The sequence below is a fragment of the Haemorhous mexicanus genome, chromosome 8 (genome assembly GCF_027477595.1).
Source record: "Haemorhous mexicanus isolate bHaeMex1 chromosome 8, bHaeMex1.pri, whole genome shotgun sequence".
NCBI classification, from domain to species: domain Eukaryota; kingdom Metazoa; phylum Chordata; class Aves; order Passeriformes; family Fringillidae; genus Haemorhous; species Haemorhous mexicanus.
In genome coordinates, this window is record NC_082348.1 from 7,423,740 (window position 1) to 7,450,663 (window position 26,924).

Below are 26,924 nucleotides of genomic sequence, written 5' to 3' on the forward strand. Positions count from 1 at the left end.
CATTTGTTTCCATCTTACTAAAAAAGAAAATAACTCCATGCCTTAAGACATTCTAATCAAAACAGTCATCGTGATATTTTAAATTTCATTATTAGATTTAAGCAACATTGGAAAATAAAAGCATAAATATAAATAAATAAAATATAAATAAAAATATTTCTCATGTAATTCTGCACACATTATTGAAAACCCTGAAGCACAGGGCTAGGAGACCTCTAAACTTTGTCTGCTTTAATGCTTCAGGCCAGTACTGCCAAACCATCTAATGTTCATTTTAGAGATGGTGCACTCTTAAAAGTGGGATATTTTGCAAACTCTTTAGGTATTCTAGTCTACTTTCCTTCTGCTTACCATGAGAAATATTTAGTCTAGCATTTAATGGAATTTACCAATTTAATTCTTGTCATCCACAAACACAAGGGCTCCTTTCCACTTTCTGGACCAGTGATGATAAAGTCTGGTGATCTTTAAACTTCCCTGAATGGTTGGTGTTTTTCATGAGCTTCAGCAGCCCAAACTGAGACCCCAGCAGCACTAAAGATTGAATTAATTACTTCAGATGTCTTCCAAACACATCATCCATGCCAAAAAGTTGTATGGCTCTTCTGGTGTATTGACTCATATCCAGTTTAGGATGAACTGTGGAATACTCTTTATTGTAGTAAAAAAACTACATTTCAAAACCATTGACCAAGAACTGTGAGAATAATGCTTGGCAAGTAATAATAATAACTTTGAAGATACACTTTAGAACTCTGTCCATCAATACAGAACAAGACTGACTGCATGCTCTTTAAAAATGTGTCCTTGCATAACACAAATGCCACCATGAAAACCAAACCTCACCTTTCTGTGCAATGTTTGAGGTTTATTAAAGGTTTACCTTTTGTCTATGAACAGCAGCCATCTCCATCCTGTGAAACACTATGCATAGGGATGAGGCTTTCACACTGCTCACTTTCTTCGGGCATTCTTAAAAGAAACACAATTATTTCAAGACATACAGTAATATTAAATTGGTTTTTATGAAGCCAGCAAGGCACCAAGTATGCAGCTGTTTGTACTTTAGCCATTAAAACCACGCAAAGACTCCTTAAATTTATCAAATGTACTCAAGTTTGCACAATTTTCACTGCATGTGCTGGGTACAGAAATTATTACAGATGCATTAAGGGAAAAAATTGTGACAACAACTAGGAAACTTCTTTTAAAGGTAAACAGACTTCACATCTTTCCATTTTCTGAGCATTGCATAGGTTAATTGTATGAATGGATTGGCAACTACTGCTATTAAGAAATTAGCACACCTGAATATAAAATCAGGAGAAAATAAACAGTATAAGCTCTGTGGCTTATAGAATACTAGTGGATTACAGGATATTGGAAAGGTTAAAGAGACAGGATTATAGTTTGTGACTGCCCTACCTCTGAATTCGATGTTTTCTACAAATAAAGGCAAAAATTCTTCTGATTCCCACCATCACTGGATCCCAGTTGTTATAGTGACACAAGAGAGTTGCAATGAAAAATGAAAAAAATACAGGTACTGCTCCTGCAAAAAATAACCAGGAAAACTGCACCTGGAATTGAAACACAAACATCATTCACCAGACAGCTCAAAAAAGAATTGACATGCTGTATATTTGGAATAATTATTATTGTAAGTTTGAGATGCAGTTTGAGTTATTTTAAACAGTGTGAGTTATTTTGTACAATTTTTATAGTTATTGCTTCTTCTAAGAACTGCATAACCTGTTCCCACGAATCCATTCCTAACAACGGCACATTGTGTTTGCACTGGGAGCTGAATGCAGACTGCTATTTCCAAACAGTCCCAGGTTTAGGTTTTTAGTTGTGTTTCTGGTGCCAAGGAGAACGTCTCCTAGACGTCCCATGGGTTGGAAAGCAATGATCTTTAAAGTCCATTCCAACCCAAAGCATTCCATGGTTCTGTAACTCCAAACCAAGGGCACAAGGACAGGAAGAGCCTGGGACCTGCCTCTCAGGATGACAGAGCCATGAGCCGTGGGCACAGCCCCCCCGTGTGGAGAGAAGATCCAAACCTGAAGACTTTGGAGAAAACAGATTCAGCTTTGGCACCTGGCACTGATGATCCTCCTCAAAGACCTCATCAACTGCAATTGTTAAGCCCTGTGTTTCCCAACTAATTTTTAATTAAATTCACAACATGTAAGTTGCCAAAAGGAATTAGTCATTAGAAACCTGGCTGTAATTTCCTAAGATTCAGGCTTATTAGAAAATTACAGAAAAATAAATACCCAGAAAGTTAGCAATTATGAATATTGTATAATTACCAGGCAATTTGACAGTCATATGAAAGCTGCATGTATTGATATTTTAATCTTTACCTACATGGTGTGATTCTTGGGGTGTCCTGGGCAGAGCCAGGAGCTGGACTGGGTGATCCTGATGGGTCCCCTTCCAGTTCAGCTCTTTCTGTGATTCCATGATTATTAGCCATGCCAGTAGCATTCTTGAGCAGGGTTCTTTTAAGTAAAAACAAGGCTGGCCAGAGGCAGGGCAGCTAAAATTTCTGTCAGGTTATCTGAGACGTGGACACCTGAGACTTCAGTGAGCAGAAGGCTTGGCTTAGGATATTCTGCTGTCTGTATGACAGAAACAGACTTGCACAAATACACCTGTCCAAAAACCCTCAAAGTCTGCAGCACTTTGCCTTTAATCAGGGTCCCTCACTTGTGCTTCTAATACTAGTCATTTATTTTCTAAAAGGTAAGACAGAAAGGATTTACTTCCCACAATGTGAGTTAAAAAGGTAATTTGCCCTTTTGTTACCAGTGTCAGCTGAAAGTCATCCAGCAGAACTTGGGAGATGTTTCTGCTATTTGAAATGCCTCCATGTTGCATTAGTACATGAAGAACAAATTAATTGGACAAGATCTGAACTCTGTGTTTATTCAGAATAAAAAACCTAGAGATTAGGCTGTTTACTTGGAATTAGAAAAGTATAGTTCATTTTTCAGTGCATCCCAGAAGAAAGTTTAGATGAATCACTTCAGAAGACAACCTAAAATTTTTATATCTTGATATATGTAACTATATATATACACCTCTACCAATGTATTTGCACATACACACACATCTGTGTATATCTAAAATGGGTACTGACACACAAACCTACATATAAAATTCTTATTTTTTACTACCAGCATTAGCTCACATGTACTGACCAACAAATGTTTTATTATTGTTGGAACCACTACAGTGTTTACTCTATTTCACTGCTGGAATATGCAGGTAAGACTAACACAAAATATACTGCCTATCACATGTTCATTACAAAAGTATTTATTTAGGGTCTGACTAGTTTTGACTTTTCTTATATTTATCCTTTTATTTTTCTGACTTATTTTCCAAAATCCACACTGACATGAAGTAAAAGCAAAATACAAGTTGTGTTTGGGGTTTTTTACTTCATTTTTACATGCACAAAGTTTCAGAAGTCTAAAGGTACTCATTACAATTTACACTTTGCTTGCAAAAACACTGAACAGCAAAGCCTCTTTTTGGCTGGAAACATTCCAAGTGCAAAACTCGACTAATTTCTTGCACAAAATAAACAAGTACAAGCCTAAAATAATTTAATTAGAAGAAATTCTGTAAACAATGATCAAAATTTAGTAGTATCTTACCTTTTGCATGCACATGTCAGCTATTATGGACAGAGGTATTGTAAGGCTTAGGGCAAGTGTGCCTATCAGTGATGAGGTAAGAAAGCAGCCCCTAAAAGACAATAAATTCATAATTATACAATTTAATGACAATAAATAATAATTACAATAATGAGGTCTTAAAAGTTAAAAGACAACCAAAGTAATACATCAAAGAGGAAGACATTTGATGAACTGTTAGTTACTGTTTAATAGTCAAAAATTAACTCACACCATCACACTCCATCATAAATCTGTGAAAATGCACAGAATTCTTAACTAGGCAATGGATGTCTTCTGGGCTGAGGTTTAATCCCCATACCAATCTTCTGAGATGATGGAAATTTCCCTATTTCACATGTACTAACTTCATCTAGAAAAATCTGCATTTTGTTTCCATAGCCTGATTCTCTAGAGCATAAGAGACTGTTTCTGAATTACAACCAACCTGTCCACAGAAAACTGTAAATGCATAAATGGTACAGAAGCCAATAAAAATTTATCAGCAAGTTAAAAAAAAAAACCCCACAAAGAGTCATATCTATCCCTACATTATGTAACTGGTAATATGTGCTTGGGTGGAGCAAACAAGTAGGTTAAATGATATTATTTACTTCTAAAAAAAGTAAAGATGACTGTACTAGTGGCACACTGGACTGGTAAAGAATGATATCAGCACAAACTCTGTAATTAGAACAAGTCCAAAACTCTAGGGAAAAGGAACTGGAAGTAAAACTAGCTCTTTAATTTACTGGAATATCATTCTGAGTAATTAAACAAATATCATGTATATAAAAAGTTTGTGCACACCCATGTACTTACTTGATTTTGAGAGATAATGTTTGAGGTTTGGGGGATGTATGTGTGTGTTTGTTATTTTGCCTACATTAAAATTACACTTAACCTGAAACTGATACTGAGCTTCAATTTAATCTTCCAGGATGGCATTAACATCACAAAAATATTCTATCAACAAACCAGTTCAACTGCAAAGTAACATATGCTACAATGCATTTACACCTAGGACTGGTGTAAAGGTTTGCCAAGAAACAAAAAATCATTAAAATTCATACATAACTTTAAACTTTGAAAAAACAAACAAAAATCCACACCCCCTAAAAAAACCAGAAGGCTTTTCTGGAACTCCATCTACTCCACCTTGATCTTTTGTTGCAATATTGCCACAGAACTGTTACAACAGAATTCACGCTCCTGCTACTGCAACTCTGTAGCACAAAGTCTCTTTGTCTCCAATGTTAATTCTGCAATAAGCTAAGCACACAGCATTTTAATTACTACAAGAACACATCACAGCTACTTTTTAAAGTTAGCTGTTGTCTTAACAGGACATTGTGACACAATGGTGAAATTGCACATGTGGACAGGAAAAACAGGAAAAAGGGTACAAAGCCCAACCTAGATAATTTTACATCTCAACACAGGAAAGATAATTCATGTAAAATATATTCAGTGTATGGAGTACATACCACAGCCAGAGGAACTCTGACAAAACTGTTCCAATAAGGCCATTTATGACAATGCACATCCATATCAGTTTATTGGGAAACTCAAAGGCTTCAAACCCAGTATAGTGAAGCAGGAAGAACCCTGGCCACAGCAGCAACAGATTAAACAGTCCTACAAAACCTGGATATAAAAACAGTATTAAGTAAATCATCATAAATCTTCTTAAACATAACCAAAATCTCAGTTAAAACCTCCTATTTTGACAATATGCATATAGAAAAGCAGCCATGAAGCAATATTTTAAAATTTTCAAAGGAAACAAATGTAAGTAATGTAACCTGAAATTCACAAACTAAATTTGCATCAGATATTTACAGTTTGAAATTGAAATGAAAACAAAAATTAAGAAATCTCATTAAGTCAGTAGGGCTGTCTGCATACCGACAGGAAGTTCCTCTCCTTGTTAAGGCTCTAAACAAGAAACAATTCACACAACCACTCTCTAAAGGACTCATAACCATGGGAGTAAGAGGCTTTCTCTACTCCTTTGCTTTTCTAAGCCCCTTTACCACTCAGACACAGTTCAGTGCCTGAAAACATATCATTTAATCATACATTGAATTAAAGCTTTCAACAGAGTTAGTTACTTTTGGTCTTACCAAAGAACATTGGTATGTCAAGTTTATCTTCTCTATCTACTTTCCTTTTTATCATGACTATGTAGACAGCATACAGCATTGCTCCTACAAGAGACCAAATGGAACCTGGAAAAATGGAAAAAATACTCCCTTGAGATATGCCAAACATGTTATGCACAGTAGAATCACCTCTCCTAAACCTCTGTCAATTACAGAATCCATTAAATGAAAAACATGGGAAAATGGAGAAAGCTCTAAAATAGAAATACTTTCCCAATATACACATAGGGTAGAAAATTACCATAAATGGCAAGTTTTAGAAGTTGAAACTAAAAAGCCAGATAGTGAAATGTTACAAGAATAAGAGTTACAGAGCTTGCTATGACTACTTAGTACTGCCAGAAGATGGTACTGATCAATGCATATTCCAGGATTAAAACCCATAAGTAAATACCTATTGTATCTTTTCCAGCAGATTTTTCAGATCCAGAAAGGTTAACAAGTACCACACCACCAATGCTAGCAAAAAAAAAAAAAAAAAAAAAGAAATGCAAAATGTTGCTTGAACTCAGGAATTTCTTTACAAAAACAGATTAAAAAAAGAGAAAAACAAATATACAGTTCTATCTTTTGGCATTTTTAGTTAACCAAAACCCCCTTCTGCAAAGTCAAAAGTTGTTCTCAACTGCTAAGGCATAATCCCAAATTAAAACCAACCAACCCCACCTTTAACTTCCCAGAACAATGCACCAGGCATTTAATGAAAAAGGCTGACAAAGAAACATTGAGTGTCAAACCTTTCCACCACCATACAAAACTAAAACAAACCACAAACAAACAAGAAGAAAATAAGTTCATCTATCTCCAACAGAAATTAATCTAATTTCCTACAGGAGAATGAGATTTGGAAATGGTTCATGATATGAAGTATTTAAGAATCCTTAATTCAGTTGCTCAATTCATCTGTGAAACAAGGGTTTTTAAAAAGTGATGGGTATCATTTATTGTCACAGATGGCACAGGTACAGCAGGTACAATTGTTCTCTCACTGTACCAGGGAGTTTTGGACCCAATGTTACCTCCTATTACCTTACCTTAAAATAACAGCTAATAATTTGGACAGGGTAAACCGATCTCCACTGTTACTGGGAAAGACTGCAGCTAAAATTAATGTAAAAAGCCCTGCAAGAGAAATTCAGAGGAGTTTATACAACCAAGTTTTGCCAGTAGTTTGCTCAGAAAACTATACAGTTTCAAAGCTATTATACTCCAAACCCATTTCTTTAATATACAGATGTAGCTGCAGAAGTACACAAACAAAAAGAGGGGAAATAGGAAGGTACTCTAAAAAACCACTGCAAATACAAAATTGATCTTCTAATCACACATATTCAATGCCTTCAGGTCAAATCCACAGGTAAAAATGGTACACAAACCCATTGTAATGAGATTTGTATGTTATAAACAGCCTTGTAATACAGATCAGGTGGTGTAAATAAAACTTACCAGAGGTTGATGACAAGATATTAACTATGGCAACTTGGGTATCTGACAGAGCTTCTTGGTACGAGAAATTTGCCAAGAACCACTGGGGAAAAAGAAAAACAATTTTGTTATTATATGGGTAACAACAACAGAGCTTAAGTTTCTCAGTGCAATAAAATCCTACTTAAAAAAAAAAAAACAAACAGTTATTTAAAAAATAAAATCAGAACTAGATTTTTAGCTTAAATAGACTTCTAAATTCTATTAAAGTGGAAGGCCCATTAAAAGACAGCAACAAACTTAGAACTGGCTCAAACCAACCACATTCAAGTACATGTTTAATAACAAAATACCATACTTCAGAACTTAAAAAGAATTAAAATGACATTATAATAGCTAGTCTGTAGTAACTAAAGGTACTTTTAACTTGTTTTGGAGTGCTTCAAGATGATAACTGCACAAGGGCTGCAAAGAAATTTCAGTAATGCATGTGACATTAGTCAGCCTAATGAGGTTCTTTCAGAGTACTTAGAACCAGTACACATCTCCACTGTTAAAAACAAGCATCTCTTACATTCAATGCCTAAAAAATATTTCTTAATTCCTCCAGAAAGGAATAAAATGGCAAATGTTTTCTCACTTCTTGATTGAGATCTCACTAGTAAGATCTCAGATATATTCTAAGGGAAGTAACCACTCTAGTCTTATGTAGAAATAGTCATAAATTCCAAGAAGAAATACAGGTACATGCCAGTAGTGTCCATGAACAGAATAAACAGGATTTGTTTTGGACATGAGGACACCACCCCAGAAAAAATTACACCACTATTTTCTGGTACATGCATTATTGTTGATGATGATAATAATACTAACAATCATGCTTAAATAGCTCCACTCCCTGAGGAAAAGCCATGATGAATCCACACTACATAGAATCCATTTGGCAGTAGCTGTGAAGGTGCTTCTAGAAAAGGTATCACTGATCTGCCCTCTACATTTTTCTGTCTCAAAAATCCTGCCACTGGAATCTCTCTCTCCCCCTAGAACTGAGGCATGATGCAGTAACAGCATCTACCAGCAGATTCATAATTACATCTTGCACATCAAAAGTTTTACTTCTTATAGCACATTTATAAAATAAGGTTTAAAGAAGACAAGTCATCTCAATACTTATTCAATATATTCAATACTTACTCAATTCATCGCAATACTATTATTATACAAGTTTTAAATGCATCTTTACTTAAGTTTTCTGAAAGAATGGAGCACATACCACGAAGCAAAAGAAAAAGCTAATTTTTGCTACTTGGCTTGCAGTGAGTTTTCCCACAGTTTTTAAGATGGATTCCTGCTCCTTCACTGTTGGATAGGACATGCGGGACAGCTTTGCCTCCAAAGCATGGCTTGATGGCAGCTGACGGATCTCCATGATGTTACTGAACCTCACACGAGGTTTCTTGGGTGCTTGAGAGGCAGAAAAAACAGAAAAAAATTTAAAAAAAAGGAAAAATATATTATGATTAAACTTTTTGAGCCAACACAATATGCAAATAAAACTATGATATTGTAACACACTGTTGATTAAAAGACTGCACAAATAACAGGTTCTTATCCAATTAGAAGACATGCCATCATGATTTATTAAACTAATATTTTGTTATTCAGGAGGCCACTAATAAGACAAAGTACAATTAATTACTGTTTTCAATCAGTAAGTTGTCCACCCACAAAAACGTCACTGAAAAGCACCACCCCTGCTCCCTGTCAAAAATACCAACAAAAGGTAACAGTGCTTTTTTAGATAAGAATTATTCCATCTTAAAAACCATTGCATATATATATGATTCTCTTTAATTGTCTAACAGTCAAACAGCCAACACCTGCACACACAATTATACCTAACTGCAAGGACAATGTTTCCTTTAGAAGATTAAAGTCCAACAGCCTCAAAGCTTAGCAGAGACCATAAAGTCACTTGACCTTTTGAAATCCACTAACTAATCTTGCAAACTAGGATGAGGTTTTATTTAGAAGGTTATTTTAGTATCATTAGCTTCTTCCATAAAGAAAACATTACACTAAACACTACAGGCAAATATTAGCTTAAATTAACGTGAAACAATACCTAATTTCCTTAAAAAAAGTAAAGGGAAAGCTGCAGCTGGAACAATTCTGAAGTGATTGGTGCATGTTGCCACAGGAAGCAGAGCCTACCAAAGTGTGCCATGGAGAAATTAAAAGAGCTTCCCTTTGATAAGCAGGAACTCTTTTGCTGAGGACTGGCTAACTGGATGTTCTGAAGCCAACCTTCCCACAATTGTCTGGGACAGTCAGGTCTGTTTCAGGTACTATCACAAGATAGTGAGGCTTCAATAAAACCAGAATGCACATAGACTGTTAAAATTCTTACTTTGACTGCTTTGCTCCTGCTCTAAAAAGGACAATAGCTTGTTTTTCCAGAGGCTGACTCACTGCTGCTGGTCTTACAAGCCCAGAAGGAAAGAATCACAAGTACTGAACCCAGTTGGTCCCTTGAGATAAACATAGGCTGCATCTGTAGTGACCAAGAAAGGTAAACTGAACGACAGGCCTATGTTTTCTCTACCTGAAAGCAAATATATGAGACTGCAATTCATGCAATAAGAGATTTCAGAAAGGAGAAAAAAGGAAAAAAAACAAAAAGGAGGGGATGAAGGGGAAGCACGTCCTGCAACATGACAGCAGTTATACTAAACAAAGAGAAATGTAACTCCTTCTCCAAAGAACTAGCATTACAGCATTCCAAAAGTCTTTACTCACTTTTCTCTGCATCACTACTATTACTGCCGTTTTTTTCAGTTGGCAAATCATGAAACTTTACAGGAACATATAAAGGTTCACTCTGCAATGAATCAGTACAAGTAAAAATACAGTTAAGCAGTATATTTCAATTATTACCAGAATTTATTTAGTGAATTAGAAAACTAAATAAAGAAAAAGTTAATACCAAGAGAATCAGACTTAAAGCAGGTCTGCACACAGTGGATAGACTTGTCAAAATACATGTACACAACACACTGTATGTTACACAAACTGGTAAAACAGTACTAAAAGAGAACTGTGCTCTTTTGTGTGTATCCTCATGAACATAAAACTTATGGATGGTCTACTAATTTAAAATTACAAAATAAGTCATCAATATTATGGATATTTCATTAGCTATAGCTTCTGTCCAAATTATAAACTAGAAACATGAAATACAGGATGTATGTAGAAAAATCCATGCACTCATTTTCTTCCCATGACCCTAAAAACCCTTATTTTCTACCCTAGACATAACATCAAAAAACTTGGAGAAATATCTACAATACATAAGGCTTGAAATACTTAGAAGTATTTCAAGCAATTAAAACTTTTGCTACAAACACAAGTTTTAAGCTACTTGTTTAGATTAAATTGATAAACTGTAAAGTCATTAAAAAGATCTAGTAGTTGGATTTTCATTAGGCTTGCTTAGGATAGGAATTTTGGTGGATGTTTAAATTAATGCAAAATTGCTCCATTTTCTAGACACATGATCTTAATGAATTGAGAAGGCCAAGAAGATTTTATTCTTAAACAGAGATAAAGTTAAAAATCCCCAAAAAATTAAAGGAAGAATACACCTGAAAAAATGTCTCTTCAAGTAATTCTGTACAAAATATCCATACAGTGATTTGCAATACTCAATTGCTTCCCCCCCTCTATTACAGAGATGGTATGAGCTGAATATGTAAAGGTTTTCTCTCTAGGAGATAATATATCTTTGACAAACTACTAGAGAAGCATTCAATTAAGTGCTTTATGGAGCTGAGAACCCATATTTCTTATAGTAAGCAATACCATTATTTGCAGTACTTATTAATAACATATAAGGATGTAAGTTACCAATCCCCTTTGACAAAACCTATTACAGTTAAAACTGCCATATTTTATAAACAGTAAGTCAAGATAGTTGTGCCATGTTATTGTAAAGCATTCACCTTCATAAATTAAGGCACTTACCAGAGAACTGTTCACAGTGGTATCTGTTGTACAAGCAGCAAAATAACCTTCAGCATCTGCAAACTAATTACAGAAATTTTAATGTAATAAACTACCAAGACAAAGTTATTAGTAACTGAAATTTTTGAAGAGTAAGGTTTTTTACCTCCCTCCTCTCAGCCCTCCTTCCCAATACCAAGAAGGCTTACAAGTTCAGTAAATAATTTCAGTACTTCTTTGTACCTCTTGAACACCACTGAATTCAACTACCCAGATATGAATGCAGGATGAGGCTCTTAGATACAGAAAACCTGCAAAATTCAGTCTTAGGGACACAATGTCCACTAAATGATTGTGCATCTATTAACAACAAGATGCTTCTTTCTTCATTTTATTGAGGAAAAGTTCCTTTCCCTCCTCCTTTCTGCACCTTACCAAACCCATATTCCCTGACCTGCAGCTTGCTGTTCTACCATGATGGAAGCAAAATTATTAAACAAAGCTTTTAATGTGGAAGAGAACTTAGAAGTAAGGTGTGAGTGTTTCTCCAAGCAATCATTGAAATAAAACCATATAAATGGATGTGTTGTCCAGACTAATACACAAGACACTTTAAGGCACTTGCAATAATTACAGAGTTGAATGTTTAACTACACCCCTTGAAGGGGAAAGGAATTTTCTAACAGCATATTACAGTTCTGTCTGCACTGTTCTTTAGAAAAGGAAAAATAATGGGATAATGACACTGCTCAGTAGCAGTGTCATGAGTGCCCCACACAACATGTGACAGACTGGGCACTTAGTCATTGCTTTCCAGTTTGTATTTCATTACTGTCAGCAAAGAAACTAAGTTCTGTTTATTCCCAAATTATCTTATGAGGATCCTGAACAACATCAAGTCTAACACATGCCATATTACACACAAACACTTGGTATTAAAGGCTGATCTAGCAAAAAATTGTATCAAGATATCAGCCAACTTTAAATGCTCTATGTGTTTAACTCAAGAATTTTTTAAAAATATTTTTTCAGTTGTTCTTTGTGCTTTGTCTTTTCTTAAAAAAAAAAAAATTCACACTTTAAATGTTATGCCTGCAACTGTCACTATCAGTGAAGTCTAACGTATCCAGAAAATCTTAAGTCACTTTCTTTCACACAAGCTATTTTCTATAAAGACACGTTGATTAACAGCATATTCTTGGATCACATTTTCTGGATTTTTTTATGTGAGATTAGTGTCAGGCCAAATGCCTTCTTGCCTCCTGAGTGCTGCTGTTCAGCATCTTGAAACACTGGCACAGAACAACTGCTCTTCCCAGCATCTCTTGGAAAAAAACCCAGTATTTCTGTCATATAACAACAATTTTAGCTACTAGCACAAACTATGCCTAACTCTGGAACGGGCATCAGAAGGTCACTCGTGCATAAAAGCTATAATACTAACAACAACAAAAAGGTAATTCTACCACCCTTACTAAATGTAACTTTAATCCCCTCAAAACAGTCAGCAAACAGCTCATAGTTGTGCCAGAGACAAAAAGAGTCAGGGCTAAAAATCAGCTACAAAGTTCAAGTTCTGATTCCATTGGTTGCAGATGTTGGGGGAGTTAAAGGGAACCAAGAGCCAACAGTGAGTTTCATTAGCTCTTGTTAAGAGGAATTATCCTCTGCAATTGCCCAGGACACAAAACGGCTGCAGTGGCCTGGCCCAGCAGAGCATTTCTTACAACTCCTGACACATCTCACATTGCTTTTTCTCGCCTCTCATCCTCTCACATGACAACTGTTATGGCTGCCATGTCTTCCTGTGGCATGATTCATCTTATACCTCAAATATGTAACCTTTGCTCTTCTCTAGTCTCTATTTTAAGTTTGGTTTTTTTTTTCTGTACAAACTTACAGAAATATCACAACATCTACAGAGTTGTAATACTTACAAAAGCTGCATGCCTTCCACGAAACCCACGAGTACACTGTTGCCTCCATGGCTTCCAAACAATAAATCCCAGGAGGTATAGAACAAACATGGATGTTTTTGCAAATGTACTGAAAAAGGGTTTGTTGTACCTTGTAAAAACATACTGTGGAAAGAAAATAATTGTAGTATCCAAAATTACCAAATAGGTAAGAGTTCACAAAGTGAATGATCAAGTGTAAATATACAGTCCAGAACAGCCTGCTTCCCAAAATACCAGAGTTGTGAGTGTTGGCATGGATAACCAAAGGAATGAAGTGGCCCAACCTGCTCTGGGGGAACCCTCTCCCAAACTATCTCCAATGCCAACAAAAAGGAGACTTTTTGTAAGAAGCAATTCCACAGAAGGAAAACTACTTGTTACTTGTGTCTCACCAAGCAACACATTTACATGCTACTCAAATATCACTGAAAATACATTTACATACAAATATTTTCTAAATTGAAGGCCACTTTTATAAGCAATAATATTTTAATCATAAATTAGAGAAGATTACTTTGGCTAAATAACATTTCAGCATCAAGAGTGACTCCACCAGCTCATTCAAAAAAATGTATTATTAATATCACAAGATAAGTACAAACAATTGTATACATTTAGTTTCAAAACTGATATAGAACATAACTTAATGACAGTTCAGAGAAATTAATTTAGGAATTCATTAAAAACTCAATTTTCATTGCTAAAGCTCTGGTCTAAGTCCTAAAACTTAACATGAAATAAATACCTCAACAGTTTCAATATGGTTAATATATGAACTAGATGAAATTACAGGGCTTAACTCCACAACTTGATCCTTTTCATCCTGAATTTCTGGATGTTCTGTGCTGCAATTCACCACATCAATCAGCCTGCCATGTTACAGCTCATTTACTAACTTTTGGGAACCACATGGGCATTATTTTAATCAATATAGCAATAACAAAATGAACTCCCTGATTACAGTACACAGTGATGAGTTTATGCTGTTTAAGTTTAAAGTTGTCAGTAACACCTGTCTTGAAACAGGCACTGAGTTGAACTTATCTGTAATTTTTAGTGGATTCAGGCTGGTGAAACACCAAGTTTGATAATTATGATTCTGCTGCGTTTTTCTCATTAATTTTCCTTTAAAGTGTGTGGAACAATACTCACAGAAGTGAGTTCTGAAGAGGCCACCCAGATGACGTCAACCAGGAGGAGAATGACAATTCCTAGAGCCAATCGCCTGCGCTGGGCAGACGAGCTGCTCTGGGAGCTCATCCGGTTCATGATAAAAACCCACACCATTTGGAACCTGGGCAAAGGGGACACAGAAATAACACCCAGAATGTTACAGTGACCCACCAAAAAAAAATAAACACTGGGGGCAACTGTTTCATACACATGAACAGGACCTAATATGCAAGGACACACATGACTGTGTTGTTGAAAAGCAGATCTCTGACCGATCCAGTAGAAATTTTAGGAGATTTTAGGGACAGCTAGAAAGTAAATCTTGACTTTACAAAAATTTCTTAACTTCTTTAGCAATGAAGTAAGAAAATAGTAGTTAAAACACAATCTCTTCTTGGAATTTACACTACAAGTTCTGCAAACAGTATAAATTAGATTGATGTGTTGTGACAAATGTCAGAAACGTGTTGAAACTTAGAGGCATTCAACAAATATTTCAGAAGACACAGGAAAACATTTGGGTAAATTATAAATTCTTACAATAAGAGGTGATTCAAGAAAAAAACAGAATAATTACTTGTAAACTTAAAAAAGTAGACTCACATGCAATTGTATTAAAAAAATTATATGGCTATTTGGTAATTTATGAAATATAGGCATGAACCAATTCTAGTGAAAATCTATCAAAAATTCATTAATGCTACTGCAAAGGAATTCAGATTTGTGACACAGCTTTACAGCTGCCCATTGGATGGTCAAAATTTAGGAAAACTTTCAATTATATTCCTAAAAAGCTTCAAATACAATTGACAAAGACTGATGACTCATTGTTGTACTAGAGTCCTTTACAAACTCTCTAAGGAATGTCAGCCAAACATGTATATGGTATTTCTATCATTAACCTTCACTTATTTATGTATATATTTTAAGAACCAATTTATTAAGAGTTCATTAACTACAGACAGCCCAGCATACCATAAACTCAAACACCATCTCTGAGAGAACTGCTCAAGGAACTGCAATCTAAGTCATCTTTAGAGAGCAGCTTCTGACTTTCACAGTAAATAGAGGTCATCTGCTTTGCTATTATGGTTTGATAAATCTTATTTGAACTTTGTTTTTTCCACATGTGTCAACATACAAATACTTGCTTTCTTTTCATTATTTACAAATGATTTATGAAAGAGACAGTGCAGTAATGTTCTCAATGAGTAAGGAAGGTTCATTACTTTTTTTCAGAACAGCCTCAGATGAAGGATTTAAATGCCCAGATATGCACAAGCACACTGGAGATCACAGCACTGTTTTCTGCATTGACTCATATTCTGTACAGTCTCTGCCATGTTCAAATCTTGACACTTTTTGATCCATTTCTAAAGGGCCTCTTTCAAAAGGAAAATGAACAGGCAGAGTTCCTGAAGTATAATTACACCACTAGATCTATGCCAATATATTCCATGTGTGGGCATCAGTTCTGGATAATTACTCTGCTTTTCTGATAAAATGGTGGGACTGACAAAAGAAAGCAGAAATCTATAAGTAGAGAGAGGCTAAGTTATGAAAGACTCAGCAAGGAATTATAGTTTCTACTTGATACATAATAAAGGAGAAAATATTTGTTCTCAAAGAAAGAGCAAACAAATGTATTATCTTAAACTTGAGGAAACTAACATAACGGTTTCCAAGCTTGAAAGCTTATAAAGGTTTTCTCAGTTTTTAGGAATTGGTTTAACAAATACTACACATTATACTCTATAAACTTTGCCTTCATTTTATTATGACTAATAGCCTACAAGCCATTACATGAAGTTATATTATATATAGCCTAAAAATTGCTTGTGTGTTTGCATAATATGCAGCTAATGTGGAAGCTGGGCATAGAAGAGTTCACACAAGTTGGAAGGAAGAACTCTCATTCCTGTCAGGCTATAGCACAACTCATGGACAGTGGGAAAGCATCCCAGAAAGAGAGCATCCCACTGCAGCCTTCCACCAGCTCTGTGCTGCAGGCAGGACAGGAGAGGGAGCTGGGGAGACAGGAGGGAATGGCAGCAGCCTGATCAACTGGACATCTCCACATCAGATGTTCGCTCACACCTACAGCTCTGCTGCTCTCACCACAGGCTGCTTCAAAGCACACTCTGTGAACAGAGATCATGCACAGATAACATTCACATTCTGCAGCTGCTTAATCTTCTGCTCAGCTTGTCTACCTAGGCTTGAACAAATCCCTTTAAAATCCTTCAACAGGAGCAAAGTAAAGGATGATGGAACATCCAGCACTTCTTAGATAAGAGGTTACACATAAAGTTATTCAGAGTCTATGCATATTTTACACATTTCTTCTGTAACTTTGATAAGTAGATGCTAAAATTCTAAATAAAGAGCCCATAATTATGCCTTGGAAGTTGGAATTTTTTTTATGTTGCAGTAAGAGCAGCTATTACTTCTCATCTGACTACCAAGTATCTGTTTAACATTTCTGTGTGCCTAATATAGCCTTTGCTCAATCCTTCCCTAACAAGGCAAAAAGCTTAACAAGAAAAGGTGATTACAAAGTGCAGCACGATCACCTTCGAGCTAAGAGTTGACTAAAAAAGTTACCAAGCAGCAATACTAAAATGCCTGTGAAGTTCAGCAGAAATTCAAAAGCCTACTGAAACCTAAATAATAAGTTTTAGGACAGACTTAAAACCCTGTAAAACATCACACAAAATGCAGAATTGCAAAGACAGATTGAAAGTACTATTTTGAGAAGTTCTAGAGAGACACATTGTTACACTTATTAACAGTATTCACTAACTTGCAATTGAAATACAATTCCACACTTTTGTGTTTGGCTTCTGTACATTGAGGGCAATATGCTCTGATAGAAATGAACACACAAGAAGACTTTTCTTACATTACCTTCCACAATAACTGTAAAAAAGAAACAAAAGTGGTGACTAACAAACTTCACACTTCATGTCAAAGTGAAGACAGTCTCCTAAAAAAAAACAAAAAAAAAAGCAAAGTGTGAAACATCATGTGCATAGGTACATTAAGCATTTATCTTTGCAAAATACTGTCTAAAATTTCAAGTTCTACAAGTGTCTTCCACAGCTCAAGTCCTAAGTGTTGGGGACATACAGATGTAGAACCTTAAGAAGTGGTATGCATCAAAAATGCCAGCAGGTCAGCCCTGAATTGCAAGAAAACAGGATCCTTACCTACTTTTTATATTACAAGGAACACAATCCCTTCCTTATTAATTGACTATAGGAGGTTCAAATGAGGAACAAGAACCTGATAATGTTAAATTCTGATTTTCTAAGCTATGCAGAGAAAAGCAGTATTTCTTCAGTGCACATTCCTAAGCAAAGAATTTAAACATTAGAACTAGGAAGGTAATGGAAGAACATACAAGCTAGTTGGCCTTAAAATAATCTAGAAAGATAAGGCACCTCCAAGTTATGTCTTGTGAAAGCCCAGTATCTTTCCTTCCTTAAATGGATACAGCATTATTATTGTACTAAAACAAAACATCATCTTACATAAAATTTATTTATAATTTTTAAACTCAGATCCTATAAAAACACATTCAATAAAATCCACTGTTATATAGGAAAAGAAACATGATACAAAATAGAGCCATAAGTTTTATTGCCTAGAAGTGCTGGAGTTTTTATTATTATTAATGTGAAGTGTTGCTAAGCTCTGTTTTAGGGATATCCTGAATCAACAGGAGTCACACACTATGCTAAGGAGTCTCAAATTTGAGTCTCCAACAGAAGTGGCACCAAGAGCAGAATTAAACGCTTACTCAAAATTAGCTTTTGATCACCTGTCAAGCATGGCTGAGAGTTTGTAAACTGTTAACAGGGAGCAATAGCTAAATTCATGCTTTCCACCTCCCTGATTAAGAGGTAACTCATTAAGAGGGACCCCATAAGCCCCCACTGAACTCAACATTTACAGCAAGTTCAAACCTTTTCCACAGTTTACCAAATTTTCATAACTTCTTTAAAAGACCCAACAAACTGGAAGATGCATTTTTTAAGACAAAAGCATGTGATTATCCATCTTCTATTCCATAAAGACAATGATCACTGAATATCTGCACACCAAGACACAAAATCACAGACTATTTTCAGTTGGAAGGGACCCACAAGGATCATGAAGTCCAACTTTTAAGTGAATGGCCTAGGGATTGAAGCCACAACCTTGGCATTATTATTGTAGGGCTTTACCATTACAGAACATTTAATTTATCAAGTGCAAAAAGTTATGATAAATTTAAGCCACCAGAAGACACGGAGACTGCAATAAAAATTATGGTTTAAAAGTAAATATCATATTCTACTCTATTCATAGAGCAGAAACTTAAGCATGTTTGCCCTTTGTTTCTATTATTAGGAAATAAATATACTTTCCACATGGTGTAACTTTAAACATACCAGCTCTAATCTGACATTTAAGGAATACTCATTGAAAAGACTTTTGTTAATATCATTATGATTTTCAGCAAACAGCACATAGAACTTTTAAAGCCTCCTTTTTAAAATTTATTTACCATTCCAACAGTCTTAGAGTTGGCGCTGTCATCTTGCAGAACCATTTTCAGCCAGTTACACAAAGATCTTCTGAAAAACAAACATTAAAAATTTTCTTGTCATGACGCTGTACTTTGATTTTAAAATGCTGCAGTACCCTAGATCACGTAAGAAGAGCCACCACTTCAATTTATGATATCAAAAGATATAAAAAGCAGTCTCACTGTGTAGTCTACAGTGCATGTTCACACAGCTGACTGCACTGAAGCCAACAGGCTCAGCAGCCTGTCCAACACTCCTCTTCTGAACAACATGCAACAAGCAGCTTCTCAGGACAGGAAATAAAACTGCACCATTGATACTTCATGTGCAGGCTTATTTGGACAGCATCAAATGTTTCTTTGTGCAGATTATTTCCACATTACAAGCTCCGCCCAAGAAGAGAAAAATCACATGAAATTCTCAAACTTTTACTGCACTGACAATTAGGGAAGAGAACATTATAGGCCAAAGAATTGCCAAATCATTGCAAAACAGAAGTATTGCTGTTCTGGCTGTTCCAGGAGGAAAACACACAGCCTGTCTCTCCCCTCCACCACCAAAAAATAGAAAAAAAGAATATAGCAAGAATGCCAAAAGACACAGAACAGTATCTCAGTCACAAGCCATGGTGCAAGCAACTGGAAATTCTTCCTTGTATTTACTCAAGATTATTTCATATACAATTTGAAAGACAACATATCAAGATAAGGCTTGCAGGCAAAATAAATTGGTTTAGTTTTTCCAGTTATACCAGCTGCTCCAACAATACAAGTTCTGGGATACAACCTCCTCTCCCTTTTAACATGTTCTGTCATCAGGTGATTCTTGTTTTATATTGCATTGCTTTTGAGATAAGAGAAACAGAGACCCTGCTTTCACTTTAACCAGAAAAAAAAACCCTGAAAGTAAAATGATTTACATTTATATGTCAAAATCTGTAAGCTTACATTAAAGCAACATTAATCTTACACAATTCTGATGTCTACTCAACCTCCAAAGGGTACCATGAGATGAGAGCAAAGGCAAGAATATTCAGAAGAGATGGAAAAGTGAGCCTTATGCAACATGACTATTAAATTCACTGCAGCCCTGTCATTTTAACTTTCAAAGAAAGTTTCCCGTAGGATCTTAGAATACAGCAAAGCAAAAGATCCAAAAAAGCAACCAAGTTTTCCATACCACTTGAGTACCACTCTACTTAAGTTCTGCAAGTAGAGATCACTGCTCCCATCTGCATAGGAAGTTACACAAGACCAAAGTCTGCACAGAAATACATTCAATTTACTACCAAAATAAGAGAATTTAGCTTAATTAAAGGTATGTTTTAGGAATCTGTTGGTATGTAACAGTCATACTATCAAACTGTCATGGTACAGCTGGATATGGGTATTTGAAGAATAAAAAGAACAAGAATGTTTGAACACTTTCACCAATGAAATGAAAGCTTCCTATTCAGCACTTACTCAAAATTCATGAAACAATGCTTCAAACAAATTCTCCTATACAGAACTAGTAGTGCAAAGTATTAATCTGTTTTATATCTCAGAGTCCCTACCCGCTACCAGCCCATCCAAGCACACAGTTCTCAGTAACTCCTGCAGCACCCCCAGCAAGGCGGTGACCCTGCTGGACTTGAAGTCTGACTGAATGAGTTGGAAACAACTCAGTTTCAGGTCAGCAGAGTGAAAGCTGACAAGCAGAACATACACTGACCTCCTTGTTATTCTTGTCCAGCAACATTAGGAGAAAAAACTCCATGTCAAGCTGCCAAGGCCTCTCTAAGCTTCACCACATACAGAGCAATCCCAGCCACCAGCAGCTCCACATTTAACATCAGCTAAGGATTACAAATGACATCCATTTCACATGCTGCAGATCTAATCTTGTCTAGAGCAAGGACTAAACATATCGTGCTTTGTCACAGGATATACAGACACAGATTCCTGATAAGAACCAGCAGGGCAGCTTGCAGAGAGACACCCTGGCAGCTGGAAGCTGAGCCTTCCAGGCAAGGTAGAAATCCACGAAATCACTGCACTTGGAGTGAACAGAGGTCTCCTTCCTGCTCACAGATATCTTTGGGGAAAAGTAGCAGGAACAAAGAGAAAGAAATTAGTAAGTCTTCTTAATGCTCTCAGAGAAAAATGAATGCCGAAGAGAAAAGATATATGGCTCAAACCCTGGGGACCTTGGGGGAGAAAGAATGACTGGAAACTCACAACTAGAACACAGGAGACTGCGGGGGGAAAGGAAAGGAGCCACAGCCCAAGCAGGGGAAGAACGTACCCCTCACAGCCCCAGCCAGGCAGGACAGTGGTGCCAGCTCAGAATCACTGAAACAATTTGGTTGGAAAAGAGCTCTGAGATCATCTAATCCAACCCATGGCCAAACACCACTGTGTCAACCAGACCGTGGCACAGGCTTTCCTTAAACACCTCCAGGGATGGCAACTTCACCACCTCCCCGGGCAGCTCATTCCATTGTTTAATCAACCTTCTGTAAAGAAATTCTCCCAAATGTCCAACCTGAACCTCCCCTGGCGCAGTTTAACACCGTGCGCTCTTGTCCCGTCACCGCTGCCTGAGAGCTCGACCTCCGCCTGGCTCCTGTCAGAGGGTTGTGCAGAGCAACAAGATCTCCCCAAAGCATCCTTTACCCCAGGCTAAACTCCCTCAGCTCCCTCTGCCACCGCTTACAGGACGTGTGCTCCACACCCCTCAGCAGCTCCGCTGCCCTTCTCCGGACACGCTCCAGCGCCTGCGAGTCTTTCCTGCGTCGAGCGCACGGACCGGGCAGGGCACGGCGGCCGAGGCGTGGCCCCGCCGGCGCCGAGCACAGGGCCACAGTCACTGCCCAGGTCGCGCTGCCCGCACTGCCGCGGGTACAGGCTCGCTCTGGGGACCGCGGAGCCCGCCACACACCCCCGCCCACCCAGGGGAGCTCCCCCGAGCCAGGGAGCGGAGAGCGCGTTCCCCACACCGCTGTCACGGGCGGCCGGGATCGAGGGCCGGCAGGACGCGGGGCACTCGCACACCCCCGGGCCGGCCGGGCACGGCCCCCCCCCGCCCGCACGAACGGACAAAGTTCCCTCCCGGGCTCGGCCCTGCTCAGCCGTGCGGGGCCTCTCGCCCGCGGTGCCTCCGGCAGCGGCGAGACCCGCCCGCTCCGGCCCCGCTGCCGTTCCCGGTACCTGAGGCCGCGCCGGGCCCGGCGCCCCCCGCGCTCCGTCCGGCGGCGGCACCGCCCGCCCGCGCCGGACACCCGCAATCCATCCCCGAGCCCGCGAGCGACCGCCCCGCCCGCCCCGCCCGCGGGCCGGCCCCATCGACCCGCTCGGTCAGCAGCTCCACACCCCTGTCCTGCTGCCTGCCCAACCCGGCTGCGGGAGGGGCGGCGGGGGAGAGCGGCACCGGGACGGGCGGCGGAGACATTCCTCTCCCCACCACCGTCACCATCGTCATCCCTGTCCCCAACACTGTCATCATCCCCATCCACATCCCTGTCCCCACTACTGTTATCTTCATCATCCCTGTCCCCACCACTGTCATCATCCCCATCCACATGCCTGTCCTCACCACCATCACCATCACTATCCACATCCCCGTCCCCACCACAGTCACTATCACCATCCCTAACCCCATCCCCATTCCGATCCCTGTCCCCATCCTCGTCCCCATTGCCATCACCGACCCCATTCCTATCAGCCTTCCCTTCACCGCCCCCTTCCCCATCTCCATCTCAGGCCAAATCGCTTGCCCCTTCCTTGTCCTCATCCCTATCCCCGTGTCCATCCCCGTGTCCATCCCGCCCGCAGCCCAAGGCTGCGCTGTGGTGCCCGCTGGGCCCCGTGTCCCGCCGGGCAGCCCCGCTCTGGGCACGGCTCCGGGGCCGCTCCCGGCTCCTGCCCGGGGGAACGGGGCGGCGCAGGGAGCGCTGTGCACAGCGGGGAAGAGCCAGAGCTGGCTGCTGAGCCCGGGCTCCTGCCGGTCCCGGCAGCAGCGGGGCCAGCCCCCCGCGGCCCCGGGAGAGCAGCTGGCAGCGGGAGCAGCGCCGGCTCCTCCGAGGGCATGGACACTCTACGGGGGAATGGCAGAACAGCTCTGATGGAGCAGAGCTTGCTCTGCAGGTACGGACATTTATACAGCCTCTTCCAAAACTTTAAGAGAAGCAAGACAGAAAAAAAAAAAAAAATACCACCCACAAAAAACCCCAAAAACCTAAAATATGGAGGAACAGAGAAGGCAGGGGAAGAGAGCACGAGTGAAGAACTAGAGATGGAGAAGTGGAAATGGAGCTTGAAACTAGTCTGTCAAAGAAAAAAAAAAAAAAACAACCAAAAAAAGGGGAAGAAGCAAAACCGAAGTGTGCAAGACCCTTGAGAAATGTCCTAAAGTGCAGTGAGGTGGTGGAATCTTAGTTTCATAGTCACCATAATCTTTACACTCTCTGATACTAAGTCTCACAGAACCTGAAAGCAGTAGCAGCTATTAAATTTTTGCTTCACTATAAACACACTTTAAAGAGCGTAAAAAATGATATTGTGTAGACATGCAAGCTAAATTAAAGCAAAATTTCAAGATGTATATGTCAGTGAATAACGAGCTGCAAAAGGAAATGCTAGTCTATCAAAAATATTGAATTAAATGAACTTTCACAGGCTAAAATAAAGTTGCAAAATCAGATTCTGGTCCTGTTTGGTTCGGTTTTGTAGTCAATGTTAGAACTCTCTGTAGTCAGTTTTGATTTCTATTTAAGAATTAAGTTCACAATACCAACCTAAAGATAACTAGGTGTATGTCACATCTTGCAGATTATTCAGTATTCACCTGCTAACAGAAATAAAGCTTTTGGCAAAATTTAGCTATTACATATTTTGGAAATTTTACAACAAATACTGTTAGGAAACAATAGGAAGCAATGTATACACATGAATAAAAAGGTGTTTAATTGTTATTAGGTGATGCATATGATATAGCTGTGAAGTTATTTTAAATGTTACTCACAAACTGTTGAAATCAAACATATTTAACATTTTCTATACGTCAGTGATTGAAAAAAATCCATTCTCTCTCATATAAAAATGTGATAGCTTATCACTCAAACTGGGTGAGTTTTGCTGTTGGGCTTGAGTTATTCCCTGTAGATAAACAAAAGTTACTTCTTCAAAAACAAACAAAAACAAAAAGCAAAACAAACAAAAAAACCCACCCCAAACCTGAATAACTTTTAGTGTGAAACTGGTTTGGGTTTTTTTTGTGAGCCTGAATTTCATAATTCAGCTGTATTTTAATTTGCATACAGTAGCACTAAGAGACATCCAACAAGTTTGATGCCCCATAAAAATGGTTGTTAGAAGAATAAGATACAATCCCTACCCCAAAGCATTTAGAGCATAAATGGCACAAGGACAGGCAGTGAATTATACTCATGGTTCAAACTGTCCTTTTTTGATGTACTCTGAGTGTACATTATAAATAAAGTATTGATTTGTTCTTCTGGCCTCACTATCACTGTTGAACAAAATGAAATTGCCAAAATGTGCAGCATGGTGCTTTTACATGAAATTGTGACTTTACAACTGCCTAAAGAGATTTTAGGTAAACTGAATTTCTTAGACAAAGCTTCAGAAAAGTAGCAGTCCTCTTGATAATGCATTCTATGGAATTCAGAGAAGTTGAAAAATATATACAATATAACAGAAAAAACTTATGTGCATCTCACAGCCTCTAATTTTCTTGGATCTAGCAGATCTTTGTTTAGTATTTATACAGAGACTCAGTAAACTTACACAGCTTATCCAAGGTCACTCAGTTCATCCGCAGCAAAACCTGAAGAGAAAACCAAAGAGTTATGACTACAGCACTGTGACAAAGAAACTGCATGTAATACTTTCCTATATCTAATAGTGCCTTTACTAAATAATATATTGAAAAATATTATACATAATTTATATTAAAATGGGGGGAATGTTTTATATGAAAAAAAAAAAAATCCCTGCTGCCTTTGAACAGGGAGAATAAATAAGGCAGCAGGGAAGGTTGAGATTCCCAGGCTCTTACCCGATTAAGAGAAAAAACTTGGTTTGCTGCCCCTAGAAAATTCTTTCCCACAGTGATCAGCAGTAGTAATGACAAAATATCTGTGATGTGCAGATTTTCTCTTTTTTTATGCTTTAGTCTCCTTTGACAGTGGAAAGCACATGAAATCCCACCTGAATTAAGAGCAGCTTTCTAGGTGTAGCTCCATGTGGCCTCTCATGTGTATGAGTTTTCTTCTTTAGGAGGCAATGCAGCAGTTTGCACCTCAATATGGCAGCACAGTTAAATCCACCTTGTTAAGGTTCTGATTGGAAGCACCTTGACTGGGGCAGGCAAACAGGAGGGCACTGTTGTCCTTCAGGTGGAGTGCCAAGATTTCTTCATCACAGGATGAAGAACTTGCACTGTGGTTCCTGGGAAATTTTGAGAGAAACAGGTCAGCATTGTCAAAAGCCCAGAAGTTTGTAGTTATTACACTTAAAAATATCACAGGACTTCTGTATTTTTAGCTCTTGATTAAGTAATTTCCTTCCTATTGTAAAATTCATGTGATGATCTTGTGTCTTCTCTGAAAGAAACTGTTATGAGAATGATTTGTCTTTTGTTTTTACTGTGCCTTTTTCAGGAATTAGATTTTAGTAAACACATGTAATAGAACAATATGAATCTTGAAAGTGTACACAAACTGCATATTTATTTTTTTTGCTGTGAATATTTTAGTTACATGCATAGCATTTTTGAAGGCAAAGCAAAATTCTATTTCCCAGCATCACTGTAATATTTTCATAAGATAAAACATCCACAAAACATGCAAACCTTCTAAATTGCACTTCTCAATAAAATTTGAATTTTGTTTCTGCTCATATATGTTCTACTTACAAGAATATAAAAGCTTATTTGGAAGAAATAGATCAGATCCCAAAAATGAAATTTAATACTTTGTTGGTCTCATAATAGAGCTCTACAAAGAAATTGAACCTGCTTATTTTAGAGAAATGCCTCCTTCAAAAGGATTTGGAACAGATCTTTGATGGACAAAATGTTCATGTTGATGAACAAGCAAAGCAGCAGAAGAAACTGGATTAAAAATTCAAAGTGACAAAGTCGGTTTTGATCAACTTCTGCTTCTCCTTAGGGAAAGGACACAGTCTGAGTGTTCAGGAGTAGACTCAGTGTATCTTGCAGACAGTGGGGTGTTCTCCTGTCCTGTTGGGTTAGACCAAAAGTCCATCCAGCTCAGAATCCCCAATGTTTCATAATGGATGCCTGGGGAAAATGGTGTTGGAAACAAGGGATTTGTTTCCATGGCACGTGCTTCTAGTTTTTAGAAGCAAGTGGGTACCAGCATCTTGACCTGGACCTTGTAATTCAGCCAATGCATTTAATAGCTCTGATGGACCCATGAATTCAGCAAATCCCTTTTGTGAACCCAGTAACACCAGAGTTGTTATGGATTTACTGAGGCAGTCTTGTGACATAACAGAAAATGTTTTGTTTTGCTTGGGTTTAGGCCCCTGGATAATAATCTTGGCACACAACTTGTAATCCTTGTTCCATTTCATCTTCTTTGCATTATTTGAGTTTTAACTGCCTTATATTTGTCCTCAACTGTCTTTGAGGTGCTCTCACATCCTGAGTCCAGCTTTGCAAGAAGCCTCTTGTGACTGAGGGAGTGATTTTATTGCCCAATTATCCTCACTGCCTTCCTTCTGGTCCAATTCTTGAGAGGCTGAAATGAAAACATTCATATGAATGCATGAAATATAGTTAGACTGTTAAAGTTATGATTTCCAATCTGTTTTCAGTCCCTTTTTTGTGTATTTACAAACATTTTGTGGTTTTGACCTTGCTGAGCTGTTACGTGGCTGTTTTCTTAATGTTTTACCTGATGACAATCTC

At 38.1% G+C, this 26,924-nt stretch overlaps 1 protein-coding gene across 2 annotated transcripts in view; it reads right to left on the bottom strand.

The window, feature by feature from the left end:
• The window catches only part of SLC35F5 (solute carrier family 35 member F5), a 30,049-nt gene extending 7,794 nt beyond the window's left edge, over nt 1–22,255 (bottom strand). The window contains exons 1-16 of one of the 2 annotated variants that reach the window (XM_059852594.1): nt 22,178–22,255; nt 18,965–19,034; nt 17,320–17,398; nt 14,392–14,533; nt 13,219–13,362; nt 11,303–11,365; nt 10,079–10,160; nt 8,553–8,743; nt 7,301–7,382; nt 6,889–6,976; nt 6,249–6,313; nt 5,816–5,920; nt 5,177–5,336; nt 3,672–3,762; nt 1,426–1,580; nt 884–972 (exon numbers count right to left, since the gene is read on the bottom strand). In XM_059852594.1, coding sequence (XP_059708577.1) covers nt 891–972; nt 1,426–1,580; nt 3,672–3,762; nt 5,177–5,336; nt 5,816–5,920; nt 6,249–6,313; nt 6,889–6,976; nt 7,301–7,382; nt 8,553–8,743; nt 10,079–10,160; nt 11,303–11,365; nt 13,219–13,362; nt 14,392–14,526 — 1,443 coding nt within the window. In that variant the 5' untranslated portion in view covers nt 14,527–14,533; nt 17,320–17,398; nt 18,965–19,034; nt 22,178–22,255 and the 3' untranslated portion in view covers nt 884–890. Of the gene's footprint in view, nt 1–883; nt 973–1,425; nt 1,581–3,671; nt 3,763–5,176; nt 5,337–5,815; nt 5,921–6,248; nt 6,314–6,888; nt 6,977–7,300; nt 7,383–8,552; nt 8,744–10,078; nt 10,161–11,302; nt 11,366–13,218; nt 13,363–14,391; nt 14,534–17,319; nt 17,399–18,964; nt 19,035–21,683; nt 21,861–22,177 lie in introns of those variants that run through there. The other variant, XM_059852595.1, reaches the window with a different exon arrangement.
• Between the last annotated feature and the right edge of the window lie 4,669 nt (nt 22,256–26,924).